Here is an 18,632-nt window from a genome sequence, read left to right as displayed (position 1 = left end):
CTAGAAAATGATACGAGTTAATATCCTCTTACAAAACAAAACAAAAAGGAAAAATGTTGTATGAATGTTTGTTTTTATTATTATTTTTTGAAAATTATATGTGTAATGATTTGTCGTCTATCGAAAATATTGTATGTATTTTATAATTAAATATTTTAAATTATTTTTCTATTATATAATTTGTAAGACAGCCTGTGTAATTTTTATTTTCTTATAATTGTATTTTCAATATAAGACATTTGTTTTTATTTGTAAAAAGTGTTTCTATACGTCTTTGTTTAATTTGCTGCTGCTTGGTTTTCAGTGCGAAACAAAAATCTAACACTTCTCTCAACTGTGTGGGAAAGAAAATAGATTCAAGTTTGTTTTTAAATATTATTTTAATGTGCATATAAATATTTGGGTCTTCATGTTTTATATTAAAAAAAAAAAAAACAACTATAATATTTGCTAATTAACTAATAATAAACAATTTTAAGAAACTATATTAAAAAAAAACATACATATACATATTATTTCAGTCTAAGACATGAGATTATTTTTCACCTAAAATTGTGACTATTTAGCAAAAAACAAAAAAAAGTAATAATAATAAAATACAATTAAATAAAAAAGCATATGCAAAATTATTCCCACTTTAAGAAATGTTAATTTTTTATATTTTGAGAACTTATGTTTAATATTTGTTATGCAACAAACAACAAATAAAAATTCATTTTAAGAAATTAATTCTATGAAATGATTTTAATGAATCCTTGGGTTTGCTTATTAAAGGTAAGCCATTTAACAATGTCATATTTACTTTTTCTAAGAATAAGACTTCAAAGCCTTCCGATTCATTACTAATATATACATACAGTCGAAACTCGATTATCTGGGAATCGATTATACGTAAACCCCATTATCCAGTAAAGGAAAACACAGAATTTTTCGTTCATTTTGCATCGATTAACCTTGAAAATTCTTTATGATTCGGGATTACAGTTTATTCGACCCCATTTCAATGGGCAAAAACAAAGAAATTATTTATGCACAGAAAATTATTTTAAAACAGTTTCAATTCACTTTTAATTCAAAATGTGTCTTATTTATGCAAAAATTCGCAAAAACGCACATTTTTCATTAAAAATATGAGAATGAGAAAAACTTACCCCTTTATCCGGGAAAATCGATTATCTGTAATGCCTCCGGTCCCGATCATCGAGGATAATCGAGATCCGAATATATTTATTCTACAAACATCCCAAAAGGGACAAGGGGGACTTCTCTTCTATCCATTACTAAAGGTAAGGTTACATTAGGCGAATATTTTATCCAAATTTCATGCAGAGTTGATTTTGTGTTCACATTACGCTCATTGCGAATGAACATTGGTCAAATTTTTGCCGGCATATATTTTTGTTTTCCTAAAATCGGCTGTTCTCTTGTTTGCCTTTGAATAACACTGTGCAAAATTTTGAAGGTAATCTTGTCCAAACAATATGAGCTGAGGATTTTTTTTAAGTACAGACCCAAACGACAAAAACGGATTCAATCTTATCAGAATAACACTTGTATGAAGAATTCCATAGGCTACAACCATATTCTAATACAGGACGAACAAACGTTTGGTAATATAAGGATCCTAAAATTCTTCGGACCACCGCTTAATAAATCCCAATAATGACTTGGCTTTATTAACGAAAGATTCAATATGTAAATTATATCTTAGTATATTATCCAAAGTTACACCCAGGTCAACGAACGACATAACATTTTCTAATTTATTCGAACCAATATGGTAATCGGTACAAATGTACTGAGGCTTAAATAGTGACAGCTTTTTACATTTTTTAAGATTTAAGGACATTCCATTGGCGCTACCCCAGTTAGCCAAAGAAGGTAAGTCAAATTTTAATTGAAGTGAATGAGTTGGAGTGTCTATTTGATGGAACAACTTAACGTCATCAGCATACATTAAACTTTCGAGAAACGTATAACAGAAGGGAGATCATTTAGGTACAACACGAAAAGAAAATTTTCTAAACGACTACCTCGTGGAACACCGGACGAGACAATGATATTCCTTGATAAGGGACAATTTAACAACACTTTTTGTGTACGACATTCTAAGTATGTAGATATCCAATTTGGGAAAATATCAGGAAATACCATTAAGTTTGAAGAGCAAAAGTTTATGTACAACTGTATCGAAGGCTTTACTAAAATCAATAACATCAGTCTGATGCTTTTTACTAAATGCATTATGTACATGAGTGACAAATTCTAAGAGATTTGTAGTTGTTGATCTTCCTTGAATAAACCCGTGTTGCAGAGGTGAAATTATTGATTCCAGGAAGTGTTTCAATCTACGAGATACTAAAAGTTCAGTTTAGGAATGACGCTTAGTTTTGCTATACATCTATAATTATCTACCGAACATCTATTGCCAGTCTTATGAAGTGGAATGATGTAACTAGATCGCCAATGAAATGGAAAATAACCCTGGCGTAACGATTCGTTAAAAATCCTAGTAAGAGGTGCGTACATTTCCTTTGCGCAAATTTAAGAATGGATGTTAAAGTAATACAGGGAAAGTGATTAAGTGATTCAATAGGGAAGTTATATTGAAGGAGTGGATCCAGGGTTTAAAAGCCAGCATCTAAAAACATTAGAATTAGATGTACACTTCAACTGCTACACAATATTGACACACACGGCTAACTAAGCAACCGAACGCATATTTATTTTTGTGCATTTTTGCTTATTTTGTTTTTTACGCCTAGTCTTTTTTTCGTTAGGCATAATCGTCAACCACGCTAAATATTTGGCAGTCGGCTGACCATTCGTCGCAGCGAATTAGCAACCGAGGGTGGTTTTGTGATTAGAGTTGTCAACACAGTAATAAAAAAGGTGTCATTTAGTGTCAAAATGGCTCCATCATATGGTAGAACCCATGGTGTAAGAAAGAAGGTGATCCAAAATAGCAACCTATGTCTTCATTTGCTGTCAAAACATATTCAGCCCTATTCTGAACGCATGGGAGTTGGGAATTTTTTCCCATTCCCACATTTTCGTATTCTGAACAAAATTTTGTGGGAGTTTTTTTCCCATTTCCCATCTCCCCTCATTCTGAATGAAGTTCGAATTGGGAATTTGTTCCCATGGGAAAAAAGTATACATTCTCTATCTTGAATTGTGGGAGAATTTTGTGTCTTTTTGTGGGAAAAATCTCCCCAGCAAACAGTGTGGGAGTTTGAAAAAAAAATTCAAGAAATTTCATATTTTTATGAAATTTCATATTTTAAGACATCTACACGACAAAATTAATGCAAATATTTATAATCGCCATGTGTTTGCTTAATAAAAGCATACAAAATTTACTGTAAAATATGTCGTTAGTAGACTTCGGATTTTGCATATTCTTATATGATACAAAAACCTGCAAGAATCTAACATGTTTTACACCGATAAAAAATTTTCCTTTATGTTATCGAACAAAACAAAAAAAGTAGTAAAAATTAGTAGATTTTTGCAGTTCTGGAACAGACCATATGTATTGAAATACGAGAAAAAGAGTCATGATTGATTCTATTAACGCAGAACAACAAGTAAAAACAAATCAATTTCAAAAGAATTTTTGGCAATAATTATTAAAATATATTGGAAAATAACCATAATATACAATCTTTACAACTTTTATTCATTTTCGTAATATAACTTTCGGGTTTTTTAAATCAGACGACCAACGTTCTATTGAAAACGTGTTAGTCTCCTCAACGACACGACAAAGATCACAGGCGTACATACATATATGCCAAATTATTGCAATGCTATTCCATTTTCCGAAATGCCTTTTCTTGAATAGGATCGTTATTTTTGAACGTAGAAGCTTGAAATTTTGCAAGGGCATGTGTATGTGTTTTAGTTTTAGATTCAATCACAAACGTACTTTATTATTATTATTTTTTTTTTTTTTTTTGAGTTACGTCTTCGGATATTTATGGTTACGATATGTAATAACAAGCAAAAATATGTAATAATCGAGAAAAATATCCGAACTTATCTTTTTGAATTTTTTTAAAAATATGCAAAATACGAGTTCTAGCGATCATTAGGAATAAGTAAAACTAGCGATATACTCGTTAAACCCCTAACTAAAATTACTCGGTATCAACATACAATTTTTAAATTCGTTACAAACTTAAAAAGTTCCTATTACTTTTTACATAAAAATTATGTTTGCCTACTAATTAAAAAATGCTTACACCAATTCGCACAATCTGAAGAAAATGTGCTTATTAGAACAACATCACACATCGTTGACTCCATTCACTTAAAAAATCCATAAATCAATGCACGGTTGTTGAATTAAGTAAGTTGTGCTTTTGCTAATCTAATTCAAAAACCGCGAATTCAATGCAAATAGGCATTTTGTATTACAAAACAAATTTACAGCCCCCTAAAAGTATGCTATCATAATTTGGTGTAACTAATTTCGAATTTCGAAAATTCAATTCCCATGATTTGATGTTCCCACGTCGTTGAGAATATGGAAAACGTGGGAATGGGAAATTTCGCTCCCATGGGAAACAGTTCCCATGGGAATGTTCAGAATAGGGCTGATTTTTAATCAAAAATAAATAACAAATATTTCGCTTCTATAAAAAATATCTGTGTACAACATCTTTGTTTAAGCTTCGCGAATAATATTTTAACGTTTTCTTCTAACTTTTGTGGATATTTCGCGCAAAAAAAATTTGACAGCAAATGAAGACTACAACCTAACGTCAACTATTGGATCACCTTGTTAAATTCGCCTTGGTAGAACCTATGTAAAGAATACTAATTATTATTGTTTAAATATAAAAAAAATATATGTATTAAACGGCTTCACCAAAAATTCACATGTCCTTTGAACGGAAAAGTGTAATTAATTATATCGTGATTATTAATGCATTACACTGGTAACCCTGATCTCAAAAACAATTGTTTGCTGAAAACCTGGCTAAGCCGTTGAAACTTTGTTGCTTATGGGCCGATTCCGTACAGCGAGGCGAGTCGTGTCGCGTTGCCAGTTGCAATTTTTCCATTACGTATGGCAAAAGTCGCACGACGACGTCAAATTTTGTCGCCGTAATGTTCATTTTCCGGCGACAACAAATTAGCTGTCGCCGTTCATTTTTACTAACGAATAAAAATAAAATAAAAAAAAATAAAAATAACTTGTTATCGACGATTATTTTCTATCGCTGTACGTAGTGCATTTTTTAAATTTTGTCGCAGAGACGATAGACGACGCGACATGACTCGCCTCGCTGTACGGAATCGGCCCATTATTCTCTTTTCTGATATGTGTTGATCATGTGTGCTGCATAATATGAGTATGCGTGACCGATGCTATTTTATTATAGCGACGATATCATATAGCATCCCGCTACGGAAGCCTGGCAAGGATGCCAGCAAAAGTGAATCGTACAGGTCGATTTCGCTTTTGTCGCCCGTAGCAAAGACCCTTGAGGCCTTAGGTCATGTTTATATTATAGCCTTTTGAAGGGTTAACCTTCTTTATGAGGATTTATTTGAAATATAAGGAATGGAATTGACATTTGAAACCCAGTGGGTTTGTTAAATCCGGTTATATATAAACGTACAATTACAATACAAAACGTACAAGTTGCCGATCTTCAGCATGGATTCCGTAAGCAGCACAGCAATAGCGCTGCACGCCATATCTACACATATTAGTCAAGGACTCAACCAGAGACCGCCGTGTGATAGAACAGTGGTGGTGGCGCCTGACTTATTAAAAGCCTTTGATACCGTCAGACACTTCACGCAGTTTGAGGGCATTGAGCAGACAACCCTCCGGGCAAGCTTGAAACGTGGATAGTCAATTGTAAAACGTGTGGACGCCAGTCGTAAGTGGAATTCAGGAACAAGTCCAAACCCCGTAGAGTGAAACAGGAAGTTTCTCAAGGTGGGGTGATATCTCCTGAACTGTTTAACCTCTCCCGTATTCCGCCCCCTCCAGACGGCATCGATATCGGAACGTATGCGGATGATTGCACGATCCTGGCGTCAGGTAACTTCCCTGATGACATCTGTGAGAGTCTGAACCCCTATTTAACCGATTTTACCACATTTTTCCACGCGAGGAATATGCAGATTTCCGCCACAAAATCTACAGCCACTCTGTTCACCACATGGACAGCGCAGTTTGGAAGAGAGTTCAATGTCGTGGTCGACTGTAGGAGAATTCCAACCACAAACTGCCCCAAAATTTTAGGGGTCATATTCGACACTATGTTCAAGTCGTGCGCGCACTCTATCTGCGACAAACTGAAAAGTAGGAACAAGATCCTCAAGTCCCTAGACGGCAGCACTTGGGGTGCAGGTAAAGAAATCTTATGTGAAACGAATCGGAAAAAGATTCAAGCCTGTCGAAATGCCGCCCTGAGAACAGCAACAGGGTGCCCCCTCAAGTCTTCAGTGGACCATCTACATGAGGATATCCACGCTCTAGGGGGAGAGGTATAAGGATACAGGAGAGATCCCCTAGATCAACAGGCATATAAAGCAGGTTTAAATAGCATTCACACAGACGCAGTTTCTAAGGTCATATGCATGTCGCCTCAATGGCACACCTCTACGCATCATCACCCCAAAACACCCTCCGGACTGGACATTAGGGTTACGACTATTTGGCATTTTTTCTCAAAATGATTTCCTATAGTGAGAATGAATGAACTTTGTCCTATTAATGCCTTAAATAACATTTATTCCATTTTATTATAAAAAAAGGTATTTAAATTCTATCAAGGCACATTTATAGAAGGTAGAAGTGTTCTTACTTTTTTTGTAAATTTAGTTTTCAAAATGTAATAGGGTCTTCTCATGTAATTTGAAATTTCGAAATTTGCTACCATAAAATACTGCTTTTCATCCTAAACGTGCAATAAAAATGCCCTACGACAGTTCTGAATGCTTTATATTTACATTTTAATTCAAATTTTTTCTATTTTAGTGGATTTTTAAAATGTATTTATGTTTTTCCTGAGAAAATTTTTGGAACGACCCTATTATTCAATATTTTCCTTGACAATTAATTTTCAAAAACAACAATGTTGTTTTTGTAAATTTGTTGGTTATTGTAATTCATGCATATACCTTATATGAATTTGCCTTGAATTCTATGAAATGAAAAAAATGTTTTTCGCAAAAAATTATTTCCTGTTGCACGAATGAATGGCCTTATGCCTATTAATGGCTAAATGACCGTTTAAATATTAAGAAAGTGTCCCACACAAACCACTTTTAATTTTTATGATATATGAAATAAAGTTTTATATAATATTATATGTATATGTTATAATATGGTGATAAAATTAGTGAGAAACAAACGGTTATACCAATTTGTGCCCCCATACTTTGTTTTCAGTGAAATATATGTTAATAGTGACTTCAAAAAAATTTCAAAAGTTCTAAAAAATAAAAACTTTAAAAGCTTTTTGTGCCGAAGCTTTTTTTATCGAATCACTTTATAATTAAGATTTTATGCAATCTTAGGTAAAAACTCATCAAAATATCATACAGGGATACGAGGTTGTAAAAAAGTCATAACCCTACTGGTCATCATTCAAAAACATGCTGCGAACGCATTCTTGAACACGCCACTACCAACCACAACTCCCTCTGGTGAAAAAACATACTAAAAAAGGTATGTGATAGATGCATTCCTTCCGGACGCATTCCACATGAAAGCCAAATTTCCCACCAGAAGCTTCCAAACTTGCCACCAAAAGAGAATCCCATTGCTTAATAGGGAAATCGACAGACTTTTTGCCAGTCACAAAAGGGCTAAGTGGCGAAAACAACTCAGAAGAATCAATCCATGGCACCAAAAGACTATGGTCAACAATTAAAAATCTGTTAAACCCTAGAAGGAAAGACAAAATCGCTATAACCTTCTGGAATACCACCCCCAATCCCCAATAGTCCCTTTAAAGGTAGCATCCTCCTTTTGCCGACAGTTTGTCGAGAACCCCAAAACAACCCTTGGGAGAAAAGCAAAAAAATCAATATCAAAAAGTCAAACCAGATCCATCCCCTTTCCTTATAACAGAAGAAGCAGTAGCTAACGCCATCAAAGTAGCTAAAGGTTCTACTGCTATTGACCCGGATGGACTAGGTACCAAAATGTTAAAAAATAGAGGACCACATGGCATACCATTTCTCACACACATTTTCAACTTGTGCACAAAGACTCTAGAGATTCCTGACATATGGAAAACATGGAAATTATCCCCCTCCCGAAACTTGGGAACCTGCCCACTTAGGACCATTCTACCGCCCCTTCATTCTCCTATCCTTCACCGTAAAAATGCCAGAAGCAATATACTCCCTTCCTTCGCAGAACACCTCAAACTCGCCGAACACCAACATGGTTTCCGCCCAGGGAGAAGGACTAAATAGTAAACGCCCACATAAACGCTCGTGGCCTTAGGCCTGTCAAAGGCCTTCGACGCTGTTTGTCACACAACTCTACTAAAAGACGTGATAGAGACCACCCTTCCCAATACCCTAAAATGATGGTTGGCAAATTACATCGCGGAAAGACAGTCGAATTTAGAGGTATAAAAATCCAAATATAGGAGGAACAAACAAGGGCTACCCCAAGGCGGAGTAATATCCCCACTCAATTTCAACTTATACGTGGCCAAGACCCCAACTTGCCTTGAGTAACTTGCAAACTCGGCACTGAGAATAGCAACAGGGTACCACTCCAAAACCCCAGAAGAACACTTGCACCACGAATGCAAGACGTTACATGTTAGATGGCATTCAAACCTCTTAACAAAACAGCACCAACTAAAATGTACCTTCCCCAATCACTCCAACCACACCATATACATGAACCCCCCTCTGAGAGACAAATCCCAATTAGACATGACTTTCGCAAAAATAAAAACACACTCCCTCAACCCCCATCAATAATGAAGAGAGAAAGCTGCATAGAGATACGAGATGCGCCCTATCGCAACTTAGGTCGGGACTCTCAAGGTATCTAAACAGCTACCTAGGTCAAATAAGTCCCGAAATCTTAGACCAATGCCGGAGGTGCGGCAGCTCCCTCCACACGACCAGGCATCTTCTAGCGTGCTCGCAAAACCCCACAGATCTGACACCTGAGGCGCTATGGGCACATCCAATCCAGGCTGCAATCTTCCTTGGATTGAATAGGAATCATAAAATGTCTCTATTTTTAATTTCCAAAACATTTACATATCGTCGGTGTCATGCTTAAGTGTTCCATACGCAATTTTTGACATTTTGAGATAAAGGTACCTTACGAGGTTTTGAACCATGCTCTTTCAGATTTTTTCACTATCTCTTATAATTTCTGAGATTTTCAGATGCCATTATGTTCCATATCCGCTTTGTGACCCAAAAAATCTTGTTTTGTTCCATATCCATAAAGCCTGGCGTATGGAACAAAACAACTTTGAACTTTTAGTTCCATATCCATGTCGTTTGGCGTATGGAACAAAAAGAGATAAAAACCAATTGTTTCACACCAAAAATGTTGGCGTTTGGAACAAAAAATTGCCCATTTTTGCCAAGTTACGAATAATGTGGCGTATGGAACAAATTGTTTTAAAGGACTTGTTTTAAAAACTGAAGAATAATAGTTTCTAAATCCAAATATTTTTGAATATTGTATTGTTATATGAAAACGAAAATTTATCAATCGTTTAAACAAAGAATCCCTAGTTTAAAGACAAAATTTTTATGTATGTCCACAAAAATATACGCAAAAATGTTCATTCGACTTGAAGCTAGTGTGGACACCGACTAAAAAAATGGTATTATAAGAAAAACGCGTTTAAATGTTTTGTGTTACCGTAGAAATGCAAAGTATCCGTTTTGTCCGATTTTACCACCAAAAATTGTGAAAGTGGAGGCAATCCCTTAAATAAATGTTAAGGAAATCTATAATAATGGTCCTTATTGTATTTATATGAGAAAAATAAATGTTTCATTTATGGTCTGTTCCAGAACTTCAAGAATCTACTAATTTTTACTATTTTTTCCGATAACATAAAGGAAAAAATGGTATCGTAGTAAAAAATAGTTGCTTCTTGCAGGTTCTGGAACAGAGCATTAAGTCCTGATTTTTCAACTCCATAGTAGCACTTCATATAAGGGAGGTGGAACACGATTGATAAAAAGTGTTTTGGTTGAAATGTGACAACATGTGTTCCATATGACACAAACTGCCAAAAACATGAAAAAAAGATTCCATGGAACAATTCAGCAATTTTTTGCAATTATAAAAATTGGCCATAACTTCTAGACTATCACAGATATCTGACTAAAATAAACTACTGATATATTCTATGAGTTTAGTTAAGTAGAACTGAGCTCTTAAAGTATTGGATTATTGCACCATTTTTATCATGTATGGCCTTAAACATTAAGTTGAGTTTTTCTCGAATCAGGCAAATGGCGTATGGAACACGTAAATTTCACATGAGTTTTCTCACTCTCTCCGTTAATTGAAATGGCAAAACTCACGGCGAGTTTACATTCAGAATAAGGGTGTATAACTCTGTTGGAGGATTCTTTATTGATATGAGCGACGCGTACATATTTCGGAAGCTGGAAAATACATATCCCGTAATGAGCATTGAAATCGCCAAGCATAATTTGTTATCCTCTTGAAGCAGATGGACTTATTGACTTCAAAGGAATGGGAGGAAACAGGTATTAACTTTATCTGAGAACCAGCTGTGTTATAAATGCGAGCCCTCCAAGTCGGGCGATATCATTCTATGAGGGCTATACCAAAACAAAGACATATTCCGGTTATTCTATGTAGAAATAGTTCGGTTGAATATTGTGGCTAAAACTTTCAAAATCGGACGGTGCCTATCTATATCAAAACGTATACCTATACCGACAATTCTCTGCAAGAGTGTTTCGTACAACCAATGTTTTCCATGTTTTCCGACATCATGACCTAAAAGCTGTAAAAAAAATCCTATGGTGACCAACTAAATTGGCTGGTGGACACAATAACTATAAAAAAGGAGTGGCTGACATTGGTCTAACATTTGCACATTGTAACATTTCTTTCAAACTTAAATCAAGTTCAAAGAAATATTCGTCGGAGACCACAAAAAGTATATACACTACCGGTCATCTGAATAGGTTTGAATTTTTTTCTTTTTATATGTTAAGGTATCTTCTGATGTGTTCGTATTGCAGATCCATACTATTTAGTTTTTGAGAGTCCTATACTATGCCAACATTCCCAAGAAAAAACTTGACGGTGTTGCCATATTTTCGGAAAATATCCCAATTATAATAAAAAATGTACAAAAATGTGTCCAATTTTTGCGATCATCAGAATAGGTTTGAATCAAAAAAAATTGAAAAATTGTACAACTAAAGCAAATAATGCGCAGTTTTTTGGTTTAGTTTAGTAAAATGGAACATTCTGATAAATCCTACAACAAATTTGACCCGCTTTATTTGGAACGTGGGTTCAATTCTCAACATGGAAAAGTTACCAAGAACTTTCAGATAAAATCAAGAAATATTCAAACAAAAACGTTTTATAAACTTGCTTTAAATGACTTTTTGATTTCGTTAGATCTCTTCTGAGCTTCGAAAATTGTCTGAAAGTAAATACCAAGTGTAGCCATATTATTAGGATCGATAATTTAGAAAGGTCATTAAAAATAGTTGGTATTTTAGTTCAAGTTTCATTTTTTAACTAACCTTGCAGTAAAAATTTATGCAATATCATGCTCACAAATCCACCATAGTTGACCACACGTATCATAAATGTTCGAAAATTGGTATGGAAGAATGTTTCATCGACGACAATAAAGTAGAAAATTGTAATTCAAATTTAAGTCAAAGGGGCATGATATCACCGACTTTTATAGTGCTGTAATACCTATATAGTCAGGTCAAAAAGATTTTTTCTGTTCATAAGTCATAAAAAAAACACGAATAAGTACAAAAGAATGGACTACTGAGGTTATACAGCACTATAAAAGTCGGCGATATCATGCCCCTTTGAGTTAAATTTGAATTACAATTTTCTACTTTATTGTCGTCGAAGAAACATGGTTCCAGACCAATTTTCGAACATTTATGATACGTGTGGTCAACTGTGATGGATTTGTGAGCATGATATTGCATAAATTTGTACTGCAAGGTTAGTTAAAAAAATGAAACTTGAACTAAAATACCAACTATTTTCAATGACCTTTCTAAATTATCGATCCTAATAATATGGCTACACTTGGTATTTACTTTCAGACAATTTTCGAAGCTCAGAAGAGATCTAACGAATTCAAAAAGTCATTTAAAGCAAGTTTATAAAACGTTTTTGTTTGAATATTTCTTGATTTTATCTGAAAGTTCTTGGTAACTTTTCCATGTTGAGAATTGAACCCACGTTCCAAATAAAGCGGGTCAAATTTGTTGTAGGATTTATCAGAATGTTCCATTTTACTAAACTAAACCAAAAAACTGCGCATTATTTGCTTTAGTTGTACAATTTTTCAATTTTTTTTGATTCAAACCTATTCTGATGATCGCAAAAATTGGACACATTTTTGTACATTTTTTATTATAATTGGGATATTTTCCGAAAATATGGCAACACCGTCAAGTTTTTTCTTGGGAATGTTGGCATAGTATAGGACTCTCAAAAACTAAATAGTATGGATCTGCAATACGAACACATCAGAAGATACCTTAACATATAAAAAGAAAAAAATTCAAACCTATTCAGATGACCGGTAGTGTATGAATATTATTGATCAGCATAAAATTAAAAGTCTATAATACCATGCCCGTCTGTCTGTCTGTAGAAATCAAAATACAGCTCGCAATATTTAAGAGAGATCTCTTTATAATTTGGTATAGAAGTTTATATTACTCTTAGGATGTTTGACTTCCTTGGTCCATGAAATTGGGCTACATCGGCCCCCCCTTTGATATAGCCGCAATAGAACAATACATCCCGGTTTTCGCTATTTTGAAGGTCTTAGCGACATTATCTTACCGAAATGCCCGAATTTTGGTATTTAGTCTTCTCTGAGGCCAAAACACTTTACCCCAGAATCATCAGTATAGGTCCACATTTTGATATAGCTCTCCATATAACGGTACCTACCGATTTTTTGTATTTTGAAGATTTTTAGCCACATTATCTCACCGAAATGGCATCTGAAATTTGGCATCTACACCATTTTCAACTGTAATTCAGAAAATAGCAGTTGTAATTAAGAAATTCCATTTGAAATTCAGACATTTTATTTGTAATTCAGATATTCCATTTGCTATTCAAAAATTCCATTTGAAATTCAGATAATTCATTTTAATTTCAGAAATAAATTAAAGTTGTTTTAATAAAATATTAAAACAACGACTGTGGGATTAAGCCTGACTATTTTGAAAAACAAAATATATGTCATCATCTCAAATAAAAAACGCCAAAATTCCACTTGAAAATCAGAAATTTCATTTGAAATTCCGAAATTCTACTTGAAATTCAGAAATTTCATTTCAGAAAATTTCGATTCCAATTTTTCAAGGTTTTAACAGCATTATCCTACAGGTATATGTAACATTCGATATATTGTCTTCGTTGCGGATATACATCATTCCTGCAAAGAATTGTCGGTAAAGGTGTATATATACAAGGTACCTCCCGATTTACGGTATTTTAAAGGTTATAGCCACATTGTCTGAAATTTGATATTTAGCATTCGACATGGGTATAAAACACGCCTACAAAATATTGTGGGTATAGATTCACGTTATTAAATAGCTCCCATTTAAGAGGTATCGCAGGTTTCTCAGATTGGAAGATACAACGATATCGCTCGATGTGAAGAAGTCTTTAAAGGATTTGTCTACTGTAGTGAAAGCCTCCATGCAGGGGTATTTTAAACCTTTCGGACTATTTTCTCAGCAGTGAATCAGCATGCACTCAACGGCACCTTCATCTACCCCAGTCATGCATTGAAGTCATTTGCTTGCTGTAATCAATGCAGAATAATTCTTAAACACTTCATACCAGTTTTCGACGTTGAAGTGAACTTGCTACTGCAGGGGTAATCTTTGGTGGCGATTTGCGTTTGCAAATTTTGGATGGGACTACCCATTGTGGCTGTCCCATTAATATATTGCACTCAGTGAATTCTTGTTTAATGACCCTCACGGAGACTTCGGTTTCCTGTTCCACACAGAGTCTTTGGCTTTCTGTCCCACACGGAAGCTTCGGCTTTCCCTCCCACACGGAAGCTTTGGCTTTCCGTCCCCCACAGAGACTTCGGCTTTCTGTCCCAAACGGAAGCCTCGGCTTTCCGTCCCACACAGAGACTTCGGCTTACTGTCTCACACGGAAGCTTCGGCTTTCCGTCCCACACAGGTACTTCAGTAGTCAGTAGTCCAGTTGAGAGTAGGCATTAAACTGCACTCTTCACAAATTTTTGTGGAAAGTTTTCGAAAGAGTGGACCTATATAGTCCATATTCGAACCTTATCTATGTCCCGTAGAGATATCACGATATGAAAAGTATGGACCAAATCGGTTACTCCCTTCAAAAATTATCGTGCGCACAATTTTCCGAACACTTTCAAACATTTGTGGGGGAGGTAAATGAAGGAGTGAACCGATATGGTCGAAATTAAACTAAGTTTAGACAAAATATTATGAACGCCAAATTTTAGATCGAATTTCACGATGTGCAAAGTATGGATCAAATCGGTTACTCGATTCAAGAGTTATCGTGCGCACAATTTTTCCGAAAATTTTCAGACTTTTGTGTGGGAGGTATCTGAAGGAGTAGACCGATATGGCTCATCTTCGAGCTTAAGCTGAGTTTGAATAAAATATTACTATCGCCAAATTTTGGTCCAAATCGGTTCATCCGTTTGAGAGTTATCGTGCGCACCAAATAGACGTCTGAAATTGACATCGTCCTTGGGGTCTAAAACCATTATTTTGATGAGGCACATTTTGCCCGTATGAAAGGATATATACCCTCGTTAGCATAAATGCTGAGGGTATGAAAACATCGATGTCTCATTTGTGTTAAACTTCGTTTAATGGAAAGTGATATGCTGCAGTTAGCATTCTGCACTTCTCCTAGGTAGTAACCTTGACGTGGCGGCAGAGCTTAGTTAGTACTTTCATAAACGAAAGGAAAGAGTTCTAGGGTAAATACACTTTGATACGACCAAACATGTACCTCATCGAACTAATGCTTTTAGACCAATTTTGAGTCGATTTAGCCCTGTCAGTCTATTCGTATATGTGGCTGGCTGGTGCAACGGATCATCCGATTCAAACCAAAATTTCATTTCGAAATATTTTAGTTTAGTTTCGAAGATGGGCCATATCGGTCCACTCCTTTGGGTACTTTCCTTCCACATTTAGATGGGGTCCGAATTTTGACTATATCGGTCCACTTCTTCGGGTACTTCCCACACAAAATACGGAAAAAGTAATGTTTAAAAACTCCTCTCGAAATCGTTTTTAACATTTTCTCAGCAGGTTGTCCTTGCAGCTTCCTTTAGGAAGGTACTTTCGGGGGCAAGGTCATATTTCCTGAGATAATGACCTAAAAGCTTAAAGAAACACAGATTGCACCATAAAATAGGCAAATCTGAGTTTCTGATTGGTCTCAACTTTGCACATCGTATTATTTCATTTAGTCATGTATCAGGTTAAATATGGACTATATCGGTCCACTCCTTCGAGTACCTCCCACACAAAATTCGGAAAAAATTGAAAGAGCTCCTCTCGGGTAGTTTTGATTTTTTGACGGCGATACAATTTTTTTCCTGAGATAATGGGCTAAAAACTGAAATTATTAGCAAAAAATTGTTTCTTTCTTACTTGTTTTTTGTACAGAATGTGTTGATTGCGTCGGGCAGTGAAATTATTAAGTCCATGAATTGGCTTCGTAAAGAACGTTTGTTCCATACGCCATTTTTTATTAATGATAAGCAATTAAAGCATAATTAAGTACATACAAGTTACATTGAAAACGCACAAAAGTTCAAGTTTTATTTTAATTCAGAATTCAATATAATTTTAAATAATAAGATTCAATCAAAAAATTATTAGATTAATAAATAAGTAATACAGAAAACATTTACTAAATCATGCATTTTTATGGGCGGCCAAGAATTTGCGACACGCCTGCAAACAGTGGCGATTTAAATAGCTTTCCTGGCTGAAAGCCTTGGTACACTGCGGACACTGATATTTCCAGTTATGGTGACCTTTGGTACGTTGATGGGCTCTTAGATTTGATCTGGCAGAGTATAATTTTTAATTAGAAATAATAATTATGAGACTTCTCTTCATCTTTCTTACCTGTCAGCAAATCTTTTTTTACACGTTGCCACAGGACAAACAAATGGTTTTTCGCCCGTATGCAAACGCATATGACCATTAAGGACCCAAGGCCGATCAAATGTTTTGTGACAGTGTTGACATTCATAGGCTTTGTTCAGATGTTTGGTACGTTTGGGCTTAGTAGTAGCTTCAGTGTCGCTGAACTCAAAATTAGACAGATTTTTCGAGGAAATTGAAGTATTTGAAGGCCGCTCCATTTGTTGAAAAGGAAATGTTGAATTTTGAGGGAAATCCATTTCCTTTTTTGCTGTGGAATCAAATTGCATTTGAGAATTTTCAGAAAGCAATGTGCTGCGCCTTATACCGCATGTGGTTGACCGAGTCATTGTTTGATTCGTTTGAGAAACTTCATCTGATGTTTCCCAATATACATGACTAAATGTTCCACCGGATTCATTGTCAGTATGACGCTCCATCAATGTCATGTTTAAAATCACTTCGAGTTCATATCGCGTGGTCATGGGTATTGAATCGCTATCATACCTACTCATATCAAATAAAGCTCACAAGAAATGTATAATACAAAAATTGTTTTTACCCACCAATCAGAAGAGTCCAATATTTTCTTCGTCCTCGACTTCGATTTGGTACATTTCTCAACTGACGCCTTGGGAACACTAACGAAAAATGTTCTCTTCAAGCGGGGTAATTTAGTTATTTTTGGGAAAATATCTGTTCGGCGAAAGACATCTGGAATGGAATCGTAAATTTTTTATCAAGTATAACAATGATTTGATTCGCATCGCCAATCTTACCATCCAAAGCCTCATTTAATCTTATTTGGGCATAATTATAGCGCTGAGAAAATATACTACGCACCATATTTCCACTAAAAATTACTTTTTTCTATTACGGCTCAACAATTCAGTAACCTTCTTAACTTCTTGGCGTTAGGTGTTTTGAAGAAATGGTTACTGTTTCAAAATAAATATTTTTTGGACGGCCTACTTTGCTAATGTTTTAAATTTCATGTCAGTTCAACACGGCTAAAAATTGTGTTCTCTCAACGCCAAATGTTTCGTCCTAGCCCTAACAATACTAAATGAGACAGACCATGGACAGCAGAACTGGTTCCATCGTAGACAAATATATATTTTTATACCCTACACCACATTGTGGAAAGGGTTATGTCTATGTGCATTTGTATGGGGATATATATGTACATAGAATCACTTTCTGAGTCGATTTATGCATGTCCGTCCGTCCGTCCCTTTGCAACGTACAGGTCACATATATAGTCCGATTCAGCTCAAAATTGGTCAATATCATATTTTGAGCCATACAAATAACGTTATTGCTTTTGGTGAAAATCGGTTCAGATTTGGATATAGCTCCTATATGTATATGTTTTCACGTATTTGCTGCACCAAACACGCTATATATGTCCGATTTCGATAAAATTTGGAATGTGTGACTGAATTCAGTATAGAAACAAATACGCAAATTTATAACGGAATCGTTGAAGATTTGGATATAACTCCTTTATATATTTTCGGCCGATTTCACGTATTTGATGCACTAAACACACTATATATGTCCGATTTCGATGAAATTTGGAATGTGTGACTTAGTTCGGTCTAGAAATAAATGTGCCAAATTATATCGAAATCGTATCAGATTTGGATATAGCTTCCATATATATTTTCACCCGATTTGAAGTATTTGATGCACCAAACAACCCCAGCAAAATGTTTATAGCCAAAGAAGTAGATGAATCATGAGTGCAAATGATTTCGGATATATGATATTTTTATGTGAAAGAAGTCATGCTTTTACTAGGGCATGTTGGAAAGAGGATGCAGCTCATTTTGCTTCCACAGCACACGTCTAGGATGCACTCTATTTTTGATCAACGGCACGTCTTATGATTGAGTCCTTTGGATTGAATTTAGATACATTCTTCGGAATGTGTTTTTAATAAGTTTAAATATGCAATAAAAATGCATACTATTAATAATATACCAGTATAAATAAAATGTATTTATTATTTGGGAAAAAAGTGTATAAAGAACTTTATTATATTAGAACAAATTTGAAGCATTGTGGCGTTTTTTTATTGGGATAGCGTTTGCAATTTTGTTTTTTCAAAATAGGGATTAAGCTAGACTATTTTGAAAAAACAAAATTGCAAACGCTATCCCAATAAAAAAACGCCACAATGCTTCAAATTGAAGACACTGGCACGACGTGTGTTGTTT

At 35.0% G+C, this 18,632-nt stretch overlaps 1 protein-coding gene across 1 annotated transcript; it reads right to left on the bottom strand.

Annotated features, from left to right (window-relative positions):
• Nucleotides 1-16,054: 16,054 nt before the first annotated feature.
• On the bottom strand, nt 16,055-17,333 carry LOC141402549 (uncharacterized). The gene is made up of 4 exons (XM_073984057.1): nt 17,190-17,333; nt 16,977-17,124; nt 16,393-16,917; nt 16,055-16,330 (listed from the first exon to the last, which is right to left on the bottom strand). Exons 1-4 carry the CDS (start codon nt 17,254-17,256, stop codon nt 16,177-16,179), a joined length of 894 nt encoding a protein of 297 aa, XP_073840158.1. The 5' UTR covers nt 17,257-17,333; the 3' UTR covers nt 16,055-16,176.
• Nucleotides 17,334-18,632: the final 1,299 nt, after the last annotated feature.

Source organism: Musca autumnalis, unplaced genomic scaffold (genome assembly GCF_047663935.1).
Source record: "Musca autumnalis isolate F117 unplaced genomic scaffold, ASM4766393v1 scaffold_4, whole genome shotgun sequence".
Taxonomy (NCBI): Eukaryota; Metazoa; Arthropoda; class Insecta; order Diptera; family Muscidae; genus Musca; species Musca autumnalis.
Note: the sequence above shows the minus strand (reverse complement) of the source record. Positions and strands in the feature narration are given on the sequence as shown.

Excerpts from the sequence above, each read along its gene's own strand:
- LOC141402549 (XM_073984057.1), bottom strand. The coding sequence starts at position 17,256 with ATGGTGCGTAGTATATTTTCTCAGCGCTATAATTATGCCCAAATAAGA. Across the intron at positions 17,125-17,189 it reads ATTAAATGAGGCTTTGGATG|ATGTCTTTCGCCGAACAGAT; the intron begins GTAAGATTGGCG and ends ATTCCATTCCAG. Across the intron at positions 16,331-16,392 it reads AAAAAAAGATTTGCTGACAG|ATCAAATCTAAGAGCCCATC; the intron begins GTAAGAAAGATG and ends ATACTCTGCCAG.